Below are 13,427 nucleotides of genomic sequence, written 5' to 3' on the forward strand. Positions count from 1 at the left end.
AACTGGCATTTATATGTCTTCTTTCCAAACTATCTCAGTAGAGATAATATTCCCCCCAAAGCAGCAATTTCAGGTTGTACTTGAAATTCATAATACTCCTGTGGAAAATCCAGAAGTCTTATTTTTTTATAAAAGTGAAAAGAGACATGAGTTAAAGTTACTTTATATTATCAATATAGTCAATTTTGTTTCTACAGTAGAAATAATAGCCGCCACTAAACTAGTGAGCTTAAATTCACTCTTGAGTGCTTAAGAAAAGCTAAATCCTGTTCAGTAACACTTACCAACTGACTCTACATTCTGTGGTTCCTATTACATTCTAAGTTAAACAACTTTTCATTGTTTCTCCTCCCTTTCCTTCTTCAAGGTGCCAGGTTTTTGTTTACATAAGACAATATCACCTGTATGTAAGTTACAGTACTGTCAATTTTTAACTTGTTTTTTTTTTTTTTTTTACAGATTGCAGATTTTTCACTTTTACATTCAGACAAAATCAATATTACTCAAATATTTCTTCAACTACACAAAATCTCTTTGCAATCTAGTTTTTAGATTAAAAATTGTCCAGTATTAGCATACTCTTTACACATGCTAATGATTGGGTAAACATAATGACCTAAAAAATATAGCTCTAAGATTCCCTTCTGCTGTGAGGTAGGTGCCACGTAAAAAGGTACTCCTTTCTCACTCATCCACTTCCCTACCCCTTTGCTATTCTGTTCTACCACTTTCTGCTGTGGTCACATCCTGCCATTGGCAGCTGAAGGCTGAAGTTAAAAGGCATTCTACAAAGAACAGAGACTAGTGTACAATCCTGGTAGGGTCTGTAGGGCGGCAAAACTCGCCACCCCAAAGTATCTCTTCAACATGCAGATTATTTCAAGCTGGAAACAGTGAGAGCCCTAAAGACTCAGCAAGAAGCTTTGACCTTTCCCCTAACTGACAAAAAATTAAAAAAAGGAATTTAGACACAGGGCCTGTTCCCAGAATATCACCAGAGACATCTGCAAGGAATACGGTCTACGTGCGGTGGAGGGAAACTAGGCAGAGCCTAGAGATCACAGACCAGTCTGTGTTCCCCTGTCACTGCACGGCCCAGCAAATATTTACTTAGCAAACTTTTGCTTTTCCATCTTCACGTCAATTGCTTTCCTCCTCTTTGAGGAAACAAACCACTACCTTCAACATCCTCTTTTGTCTTTAGCTGCAGAGGGTATTTAAGATGAGGGTTTCAGTCATTTTGACAAGTTACTCAGTCTTCCTGGGTCTCTCTATGTACACGTGTTATTAAACTTTTGTGTGATTTTTCTTCTCTCAATCTATCTCATGTCAATTCAGTTCTTCTAGGTTCTTGTTTTCTAGCCAGAAGAACCTAGAAAAATTAGAGAAAAAATTCCTCCTCCATGACAGGGCCATAGACACTAACCATTAGGATAGTTTCAAGACTCAGGAGATTAGGGTCAGAAGTAGAAAATACAGTTTTCACACAATTCACCATCCATGTTTAAATACATACATACCATGGTCAGGCACTATGATGAGCACTGGATATACAATGATGAACAAAACAAATATAATCTTTGTCTTCGGAGGGCTTATCCTCTAGCTTGGAAGACACAGATTATTCAAATAATTTAAGAAATAGTATAAGGATGCAAGTGGCTCAGTGGCAAAGAATCTGCCTGCCAGTGCAGGAGATGGGGGTTTGATCCCTGGGTCAGGAGAAGGAAATGGCAACCCACTCCAGGATTCTTGCCTGGGAAATCCCATGGACAGAGGAGCCTGGCAGGCTACAGTCCACAGGGTCGCAAAAGAGTCAGACATGACTTAGAGACTAAACAACAATATAAGGGTGTAAACTGCTATGACACAGTGTATGATAGGAAAGTATCACAGGGAAATTATAGTCCTTGTATTATTACTGTATACAGTCATGGTTAAACTAAAACTCATTTCCCCAAACCCCCTTCTCTATATGGTGCTGGGTCAGAATCAACTAAACACAAAACCTGCAAAAGATTTGGAAGGCAGAGTGCATGAAGCAAGAGCCATTACTCCAGAAGATTCTCAGAGTTAAATGTGATGAAACAGAAACAAAGGGGCTAGTAGGTTTCATTCATCCTCTCTTCCCTGCTCTAAGTCAACTCCTTCCAACTGCTGACCCTACTGAGCAACAGTTCCTAATCCCTAGAACCTGTAAATGTTACCTTATTTGGAAAAGGGAATTTTGTAGATGAAATGAAGTTAAGGATCTTGAGATGGGAAAATTATTCTGAATTAGCTAAGTAAATCCTAAATGCCAACACAAGTATACTCATAAAAGACAAAAGAGGAAAATACAAACAATTAAAAAAGAGGGCTTTTCCTGTGGTTCAGTGGATAAAGAATCCACCTGCAGTCAGGAAAAATAAGGCACAGGTTTGATCCCTAGGCTAGGAAGATACCCTGGAAGAGGAAATGGCAACTCACTCTGGTATTCTTGCCTAAAAACACCCTGGAGGGCTACAGTCCAAAGGGTTGCAGAGTCGGACATGACCGAACATGCATGCACAAAAGAGAAGACGGCACTGTAAAGATGGAGGGAAAAGAGATTTGAAGATGCTGGTCTTGAACATCTGGAGTGGTGTTCCAGATTGGAGTGATGTAGCCACAAACCAAGTAAAGTTGGCACCCACCAGAAGTTGGAAGAAAAAATGGAGTGGATTATCCCCTAAAGCCTCCGGAGGGAACATAGTCCCTCTGACACTCTGATATTAGTCCAATGATATTGATTTTGGATTTCTCTCCTACAGAACTGTGGGAGAATACATTACTTTTATTTTAAGCAATCGAACATGTGGTAATTTGTTACAGCAGCCCCAGGAAACCAAACCAAGCATCTGAGTCTATAATGAAAAAATGTAATTGTTCTCCAGTCCATGTGTAGTCGAGAAGAATGCATTTACTATGTGCTGGAAGAAGACTGGTTAAAATTAAGCTTTCAGTACTCAAAAGTTATTAATAATTATCAGGAAAACTGAGTTATACTGAAAAGTGCATAGAACAGTTCCTGGCACATAGTATGTGCTCAATAAATGTATTTTTAAAAATAAATGCCAAAATCAATAATAAATTAAGGATACCAAAAAATGAGATAATCATCTAGTGATCATCCATTATGGAAAATTTGAAGCCTATCCAGTTGGTTGATAAAACTAAATGATTAATAATAACACTTTTACAGGGAAGGTAAAGACTTGACAAACATTACAAAGTAATTCTACTACAGCTAATTTTATAAAACATCGATTTCTTTGCTATTTTAAAGAACATAAAGGCAAAAGAAAGTACAGATTACACATTTACTAGTCTGTTTTTATAAACTGAAATATTAATAGTAGATAATCAGAGACAAACGTATAAGCTAGAAAACAATTTGCCAATTTTAAGTTTTCTGTCAATATTCAATTACCCTCAAATTGATTCCTTTAACATGATTTACTACCCACCAAGTATACTACATGTGTCAAAACATACCATCTGAAATATATCTATATATATGCAGAAATTCAAACAGTTCTATAAAATAGCTTTGATTTTCAAGCACTAACATTAATAATAGGGTTCTAGTATTTTCTAACATTTTAGAAATGTTTAAGTATTAAACTATACTAGGGTAATCAAGAATCATGTCTAGCTCTTTATTTAATTCAGCCTGAGGATAAATCTTTAAGATAAGGGGCCTTAAAATATCTTTCTTTGCAGCCTTCACAAATGGTAAAAGTTTTAGAAAAATATGTTTATCAGTGAAAATAATTTAACTGAAACTTCACAGGAGTTGTTACTGATAGTTTATGGCCTGACAAACTGTCAAAGATTTTAAAACTTTTAAAAATCCTAAGCTGTTAATCTGTGCTTGGGTAACTAATGAAAGATTACCACACTCCCATAAGGACAAAATTCCAATATTAAAATTCAAATCCATTCTAAATCTGACAAGGCAACCACTCCCAAGTAAACCTATAATAGTCTGAGAAGTTTCTATTCGCTATGGGTGTATTAACTATATAGGATATAAAAAGATCTTATTTGTTTTATGCTTTTTTGTTTCCAAAACATAAAAAATTTTTATTGAAGTACTGTATGGTTGATTTACAATGTTGTATTAGCTTCTGGTATATAGCAAAGTGATTCAGTTATACATGCATAATTATTTTTCATTATAGGTCATTATAAGATATTGAATATAGGTGCCTGTACCAAACGGTAGGATCTTGTTTATACATAGGATCTATTTTATACACAGTCGTTTCTATCTGCTAAACTCAAACTCCTAATTTACCCCTCCTCCTGCCTTTCCCCTTTGGTAACCCTAAGTTTGCTGTCCATGTCTGTGAGTTTCTGTTTCTATTTCTGAATACATCATGAATCTATCTCATGCCCTGCTTCATTTCTGATGGGGACAGCCTTCAGGTTTTCACAGCTCTAAATCTACTGTCCATATAGCAGATGTCTTAATAAAATGTGGATCTAATCACATGCCTTTCCTATTTGTAAAGTTTAACTGAAATACAGGGCCTGTCACATATTAGTCATTTACTCTATGTTGGATTTATAAAAGAACAAATAAACTCTGTAACATGTAAATTCTCAGAAGGGAAAAATGATCCTGTGAATTAAGTCTCTCTGTATATACATAAAAACAAATGAAACTGGTTTTCATTAAATATTTTCTAACAGTTGCAACTTCACAAGAGGAGTTAAATTAATGAAATAATTATTTACTGAGCACCTGCAACCAATCAGACATTGTGTTAGGTGCTTTACAGGCATCATATCTCACTTAAACCTCATTTAATCTGTAAAGGAGATACCACTCATTTTACAGATTAAAAACTGAAGTTCTGAGATATTAAGTCTATAACTTCCTTTGCATAATATGCCAGAATTCAGATACAAAGTAATTTCTCTCAGTCAAAGCTACAATTCATGGCCCATGAATTTTTGCAAGGAGTCTATTGCATGGTCTTTGCAATAATGCCTAAGTGTTGAAACATGTCTAAGTTTTAGAGGGTCAGTCAGCATAACATATTAGAGTATGCCTCCAGACCAGATTGTATAACTTCACATTCTGTTTCCACATAACCATAACCAGGGCAAAATACTTAACCTCTGTCCCTCCTTTCTCTTACCTATAAAATGGGAATAAACAATAGTATGTACTTCATAGATGGTTTAAAGGATATAAACCACAAAATAGTGGTTATAATTCTACATTGCCTCATTTGAGTATGCACTGAATAATTCTTACTCAAGTTACAAAATGACACTAGTAACATTTAAAATTGGCTTTTTATAGCACATATGAATTTAGAAAAACCTTATCTAGCTTTTACAGAAAAACTAGGCAGAGTAGGTATAAAGACATGAGTGGACATTTCCTTACTGGAATAATTTTCTTGCTTAGCATTTATCTGACATGATCTAAAATTCCAGCTTCATTTTAACTCTGTTTTCTATTATATTACCTGACTTACCAGAGCTTTTCAATTAAAGTGCTTATCTCCAGGCAGCAACTGATTCTTTGGTTTCAATTGGGATGGTATCTCGGACATGGATGATAAACTAGTAAGTGTTTTGGGTAGGCAATCTGGACTGAGCAGCTGAGTTACATTTTAGCTTATAAAATAAACACTCATATTTATATAACAAACACTCTCAAATTTATATAGCAGAAGACATCCAAAAACCAATCATTAAAATACATATAAAAAACTATATATAACCACAGCACTACACTCCTTCATTAAAGGAAACAATTAAGTTTAATGTACTTAGGATACACCGGTTTTTCAGACGGGTGAAATCTAATGTTAAGCTACCAATTCATATTGATCTGAACTTTAATAAATTCATACACACATTATTAACTACTAGTTTGATGATGTTCAAGCTACTTCAGTAACCCAGACAGGTCTACAATTTACTCTTCAGTTTTTTATAATTTCACACACACAAATCCACAGCAGATTATTATCACATAGCAACTTCCTTCTCTAATAAAGGGAAATAAACTCAAAAGTTATACTTCATAGCTACTGAAGGATGATTAGGCTTTAAGGGAGAGAATATTTCAGTTGATTCTAATTATTTGTCCAGTCATTCATCCAACATACTTTCTACTGAGTTTGATACAAATTATATCCATTTCAAATATAACTAAGGCAGCCCAGACAGTGTATGTAGGACACAGGATTTGATCTGTCTGACCCTGAATATTCTCATTTAAAAGGTGGTGATGGGAAACAAAATACATCATTCCCAAAATATGCTACTTCGATGTATTACTTTGAGTTGTAGGTATTAAAGTGCAGGGAAGCCTTCCCTGAACTTCCCTTATCTGTTTAAACATAAATCCTCTAAAAGGAAGTCAACTGTCATAAATCCACTCCCCAAAGGAACTCCCCTTCATCAACCAAGGAAGACTGACTATTAATCACAGGAGAGGAGACTAAGAGAGGAAGGTAAATTCTCATGTTGTCCTTTACAAATTCAGATTAGCAGGAGAGAACATTTGTAAAAATTCATTCTCTGAACTGCAACTTTGTTTATAAAATGGTTCTGGTGTATTCATTGTGTTTATTTTATTTATTTTTGGCTGTGCTGGATCTTTGGTGCTTCATGGGCTTTTCTCTGGTTGCAGTGGGCAGGAGCTACTCTCACTAGCTCTGGTGCAAGGGTTTCTCATTGCAGTAGCTTCCTTATTGCAGAGCACAGGTTCTAGGGCACACGGGCTCAGTAGTTGCAGTTTCTGGGTTGTAAAGCATAGGCTCAGTAGCTGTGGCCCACGGGTTTAGCTGCTCTGCGGCATGTGTGATCCTCCAGGTCCAGGGACCAAACAATCTCCTGCATTGTTGTTGTTGCTGTTCAGTTGCTAAGTCATCTGATTTTTTATGACCCCATGGACCGCAGCATGCCAGGCTTCCCTGTCCTTCACCATCTCCCAGAGTTTGCTCAAATTCATTTCCATGAAGTCAGTGATGCCCTCTTCTCCTTCTTATCTCAGTCTTTCCCTTTATCAGGGTCTTTTCCAATGAGTCAGCTCTTTGCATCAGGTAGCCAAAGTACTGGAGCTTCAGCTTCAGCATCAGTCCTTCCGATCAATATTTAGGATCAACAGGTTTGATCTCCTTGCTATCCAAGGGACTCTCAAGAGTTTTCTCCAGTACCACAACTCAAAAGCATCAACTTTTTGGCACTCAGACTTCTTTATGGTCCAACTCTCACATCTGCACATGACTACTGGAAAAACCATAGCTTTGACTATACGGACCTCTGATGGCAAATTGATGTCTCTGCTTTCTAACATGCTGTCTAGGTTGGTCATAGCTTTTCTTCCAAACAGCCAGCATCTTTTAATTTCATGACTGCAGTCACTGTCCACAGTGATTCTGGAGCCCAAGAAAATAAAATGGTCACTGCTTCTACTTTTTCCCCTTCTATTTGCTATGAAGTGATGGGACTGGGTGCCATGATCTTAGGTTTTTGAATGTTGAGTTTTAAGTCAGTTTTTTTCACTCTCCTCTTACTTTCATCAAGAGGCTGTTTAGTTCCTCTTCACTTTCTAACATTATGGTGGTATCATCTGCATATCTGAGGTTGTTGATATTTCTCCCTGCAATCTTGATTCTAGCTTGTGATTCATCCAGCCTGGCATTTCGCATTATGTACTCTGCATATAAGTTAAATAAGCAGGGTGACAATATACAGACTGGACATACTCTTTTCCCAGTTTTGAACCAGTCCATTGTTCCATATCTGGTTCTAACTGTTGCTTTCTGACCTGCATAAAGGTTTCTCAGGAGACAGGTCAGGTGGTCTGGTATTCCCATCTCTTTCAGAATTTTCCATAGTTTGTTGTGTTCCACATAGCCAAAAGCTTTAGCACAGTAAATAAAGATGTTTTTCTGGAATTTGCTTGCATCTTCCATAATCCAAAGGATGGTGGCAACTTGATTTCCGGTTCCTCTGTCTTTTCTAAATCCAGCTTGTCATCTGGAAGTACTCAGTTCATGTGCTGCTGAAACCTAGTTCATGAACTGTTGAAGCCTAGCTTGAAGAATTTTGAGCATTACTTGCTAGCATGTGAAATGAGTGCAATTGTGTGGTAGTCTGAACATTCGTTGGCATTGCCCTTCTTAGGGACTGGAATGAAAACTGACCTTTTCCAGTCCTATGGCCACTGCTGAGTTTTCCAAATTTGCTGACAGTCAGATTCTTTACCACTGAGTCACCAGGGAAGCCCACTCATTGGTTTGATTCTTGCCTTCCCAGGGACAGCTATTGCTTTCCAGTTTCTCATTTTGTGTCCTGAAAAACTGGGGTTGGTTTTCTGCCTGCTCAGGCATGCAGGTTATGATTCTTGTGTACGCAAGCAACTCAATTGTAAGGTTGTGGGCCAAAAAAATATGACCAGACAGAAATGTGGGTTATATCTCATCTGCAGCTAGTGTCCTACTGACCACTGCCAGCTTGGGGTGGGGGTGGGATGTTATCATCTTAAAATTTTGTGTATCACAGAAATAATCAAATTTCCTTGTCCACTGCATTAGAATGAACTCTCACTAGATCCTTAACTGTGACCATTTTTAAGTCTTCTGTCATTTACAAATAGTTACTGTTTTACCCTTATGCTTTCCTGAAGTCTGTCCAAAACATGTGTCTTCAAAAAGATTCAAAAAAATGACATTGATAAGTACTCTACAATACAGATTTGTAATAACTTTAAGATCATACCATTGAACTAGGTTATAAATTCCAGAACTCTAACGGAAAAAATTAATGGACTCATGAAACTACTAACTTTAGATCAAGTAAAAACAGGAATAATTCCATGGGACTAAGAAAATGATGAGAATGATTTTTAATTTTATGACTTTTTGTTAAAAACATTGCTAGCTCTTTAACACTTTAACAGATTGAAGGAAACCTTTTTTTCTTAAACTTTCTATAACTTAAAGCAATTTGGTAAATTATATCTTTGTAAACAGAACTGAAACGTTTATTTATCTGTTTCTCCCTACCTGATTCTTCAGGAAATCAGAAATTAATAGTGAGTATTCTTAATTTCATGACAATATAGTTACTTGCATATGTTCAATAACAATCTGTTTTCCTTGTAATAGGATACAATTGGAAACACTGGCTATACTGCCAAAGTTTTGACTGAAATGTCATATTTGAGGATAATATCAACTTTAAGGAATTAAGCTGGACTTTATGGCTCTGGTAAAGAATCCACCTGCAATGTGGGAGACCTGGGTTCAATACCTGGGTTAGGAAGATCACCTGGAGAAGGGAAAGGGTTCCCACTCCAGTATTCTGGCCTGAAGAATTCCATGGACTGTATAGTCCACTGGGTCGCAAAGAGTCAGACATGATTGTGACTTTCACTTTACAAGGCCAATGAAGCCCGTTCCAGAAAAACAAAAACAAACTAACACACACACAGACAAAACCCCTGGTATCTTGCGTTCATAGTTCCCAGCCATATCAGGTGAGTAAGGAAGGTCATTTTCTGGTGGGTCCAAGAACTTAAGGATTTCTTAGGGACCTCAAGGAGAAAGAAGAGAGAAATTCACTCAAATCCAAGTATTACAGGAGAAATCTGATGCTCAGTCCTTGGCTTGGCTTTCTGGGCTTGAGATACTTGCAAACGTCTGAGATTCCTTCTGAAAAGTTATAGCAAAGCAGATTTTAAAAGAGTCTTTATGGTGAATTACTATTCTTACTGCATTTACATAAATAATCAGGCCAAGTTTAATGAGACTAGACTTATTGTGCAAACAAATTAGTCTTACTGTGACTATCTTTGGTAGAAGTAGAGAGGACTATAGAGAGAACATTATGTTTCAGTAGCACACTTTTGTGGATATCAAATTCTACTGTAGTCCACTGCCTTTGAGGTTTTGTAATCTACTTGTACACTGGATTGGATCCCTGAACTCTTCTAGGTTCCTCCAATATCCAGTTATGACTCTCTAAACTAACATTTTCAACTTTCTCTATCCTGACTTGGAATCACAAAAACTGAACACTGTCTTCCCAAAGCCCTGCAAGCTGAACCTAGACAACTTGGGTAATTTATTATTTCTTCCAGTTTTATTGAGCTATAATTGACACACAGCACCACATAATTTTATGTTGTACAGCATAATGATTTGACTTACATACATCGTGAAATGATTACCACAGTAAACTTAGTGAATATCTCTCTTCTTATGTAAATTAAATAGAAAATATATATTTATGTTTTTTGCCTTTTGATGAGATTGTTTACGGTTTACTCTCAACAACTTTAATATATAAAGTGCAGCAGTAATACTTACATTTATCACATTGTACATTATATCCCTAGTAATAACTCAATGTTTTTGCCTTTTGACTACCTTCTTCCAATTCTACCCTACCTTCCACCCTGCCACCCTCTGGTAACCACAAATCTGATGTCTTTTTCTAAGTTTGTTTTTGAAGTACAATGGACATACAACACTGCTAGTTCCTGGTATGCAACACCGTGATTTGCTATTTCTATGTTTCTAAAGTAATCACCATGGTAAATATAGTCACCATCTGTCACCTAAGATTTACATATGTATTGACTATATTCCCCACACTGTACATTTCCTACTTGTGACCATTTATTTTGTTACTGAAAGTTTGTACCTTTTAACCTCTTCACCTATTTCTCCTCTCCCTCCATCCCTGTATCCTCAGGTAACCACCTGCTTGTTCTCTATGATTCTGTTTAGAATGATGACTCTTGTGTTGTAATATAATCTTATTTCAGCTTTTTATTAATCTTATATTTGAAAATTCTTTTCTGTTCTGTTTTAGTACTTTATTTGATCCTAGTAATAAATCCTTGAGGTCGTATAGATAACTTTCTCAAAAAACAATAGCAAAATGCTAATGTAACAAATATTATAAAATACTTATTATAAAGTGCAGTACATAAGAGAAGAAGAGTGTTTTGGACTGAAGACAGACTTTAGAGAGCTTTATAAGAAGGAAGTAGCAACTTCCAATTGAAAAAGAAGTCCTGAGAACACTGTACAGCATGGTAACTATAGTTAATAATACCTTATTGTATATTTGAAAGTTGCAAAGAGAGTAAACTTAAAATCTTAAAAGCTGTCATTATAAGAAAAATTTTGTATCTATGTGTGATGATGAATGTTAACTAGATTTGTGGTGATAATTTTGCAATACATAGAAATATCAAATCATTATGATGTACATTGGAAACTAATAGAGTTTTATGTCAATTACATCTCAAGTTTTAAAAAAATTAAAGGAGGTGGCATTAAAGAATACCTTTTGCAAAGATGGACAGAATGATTTCTACAAAGATGGAGAAGGCTGTCCTTATAGGAAGAAAGGATATAAGCAAAGACCAAGGCACATAGGCATAGAATATGTTCAGAAATTAACTTCAAAGTAACTATTATGATTGAGCTAAAAGCAGAACTCATGGGATAAAATAATTTTTTAAAAAAGAATGAAAGGGACATGTTGACATCTTGACATGAAGTCAAGGTCAGTTACACATTTTTGAAGAGTTTTGGTTGGTAACCTAAATAATTTTAAATTTAATCTGGATTCCACAGAAAGTCACTTGAGTATGTCTGAGCAAAGAGAAACCAAGAAATACATAAGACCTCTGGTTTTAAAAATTAGTTTCAAGGGGAGTTACTGGAAGGGAGACAGGTTGAGGGCAGCAAATCAGCCATTGCCATAGAGCAAGTAAGAGGAAAGAGAAATCACGTTTAGCATAGAAGTGAAAAAGACAACAAGCAAACTGAGATGCCGAAAAAGTAGGATCAATACTTGGGAGGAAAGTTAGGACCAGGAATGTAAATTTAGAAGTCATGCCCTTAAAGGAGACAATCTGAGTTTACCAGCGAAAATGAGTAAGTGCACCAAGTGAGAAGCTACCAAATTTCATCTTTAACTACCAAAGTGGAATGATCGAAAACAAAAAACTGCGGTTCCATTTTCAAATACTGCCTGTAACAGAACATAATAAAAGATTCAGCCTTCTATCATAAAGTAATGAAATGTGTTTTACCAAGCAAGACCCAGTACTACATTTAATATTACCCTTTAATTCATTTGAACCAACGTCCCCTGTAGTTTAGTTGCTTTAAAGAAAAGTTAATTAAAATCTTCCCTTCCTAAACACTCAGAACCCAAAAAGCAGACCTTTTCTGGTAGGAATCCCACCTGGCCTCAGACAGCCTTTGCCTGCGTACTAGCCTTACCAAGAACAACCTTTCCATTTCTTGAAGTCCCTCAGACTTCTCCAGCGCAGAGTCCCGGTCTCCTGGTTCGGCATCAGCCACAGGGCCGTGCGCCGAGCGGGAGCTCCAGGGCAGTTCGCAGATGGAATGACCGCCAGCCTGGCCCTCCGGCCACTCGGTTCCGCACGCCCCAGACTCTAAAGCACACACTGTGGTTTTCATTCGGTCGACACACCCCTTTCCTGGGGCCCTTTTCCCTCCTACACCCAGCACATTCCTCACGTCGTCCCTCGTACTTACAACGTGTCACTTCATCCACTCCCACCCCGTACCCAGCTAGTACTTAAGGTATTCCACACCGTCCCCTTCACTCAGACAGACTTCGTATCAGCCCCGCGCCCGCTGCATCCTCCCGGAGCTGCCCCGGCCAAAGCTGAGGCCACCGGCCTGCCCGTGCCCGCCGCCACCCAGGAGCGCACCAGGCTCACCTTCCGCGCAGCTCGGCCGGCTGCGCGCACTGGGGGCGGCGGCTCAGCTCGGCCCGGCGCCCCAGGCTGCGGCGCCCGCCGGGTCCCCCGCGACCCTTGAAGCGTAGCGCCACTCGCTACCGCCGCCGTCGCTGCCGCCGGCCCGGTGCGGCCCAGGCGTTTCCGGGTTCCCGCGGTCCCATCTCTCAAACGCTCCGGCTGCGGCCTCGGCCCGGGTGAACGCCGTTCCCGGCTTGGCTCTGCTGGTCCCACCTTGGCACTTGCCAACTCCATCCCCCAAGACGAGGACTTAAGAGGCTCCGCGGGCGACCCCCGGTGCCGGCTTCACTGTCGTGTCCTCGCCTGGGGCAGTGCCTCCTGCTAGTTGTCTCCTAAAGGGACGTAGCGGACGGAGTGAGTCCCGCGGCGGGCCTCTGCAGGCCTCTGGTGGCGAAGGGCGCCAGGGTGTGACAGCGAAAGTAAAGTCAAAGTCCTTCGGGGGCAAAGGGCCCTGAGAGGGAGTGAGGAGGTGGATCCAGGAAGCAAACAAACTGGGTTCGAGAACTGTCAGCGACAGTGAAAACAAACGAGATGCGCTCTGGCACAGGCTGCCGCTCAATTTTCTGGAAGGCTTGTTCGGTTGGAAATACCGCTTCTCCCACCCTGGTTTAGACCCTGA

The 13,427-nt window shown here is 38.6% G+C and overlaps 1 protein-coding gene across 2 annotated transcripts in view; it reads right to left on the reverse strand.

The window, feature by feature from the left end:
* SLC35A3 (solute carrier family 35 member A3) overlaps positions 1-13,186 on the reverse strand; it is a 40,361-nt gene extending 27,175 nt beyond the window's left edge. Inside the window, exon 1 of one of the 2 annotated variants that reach the window (XM_065908134.1) lies at positions 12,770-13,186. In XM_065908134.1, the coding sequence (XP_065764206.1) occupies positions 12,770-13,042 (273 nt within the window). In that variant the 5' untranslated portion in view covers positions 13,043-13,186. Of the gene's footprint in view, positions 1-12,302; positions 12,449-12,769 lie in introns of those variants that run through there. The other variant, XM_065908143.1, reaches the window with a different exon arrangement.
* Between the last annotated feature and the right edge of the window lie 241 nt (positions 13,187-13,427).

Source organism: Muntiacus reevesi, chromosome 1, assembly GCF_963930625.1.
Source record: "Muntiacus reevesi chromosome 1, mMunRee1.1, whole genome shotgun sequence".
NCBI lineage: Eukaryota > Metazoa > Chordata > Mammalia > Artiodactyla > Cervidae > Muntiacus > Muntiacus reevesi.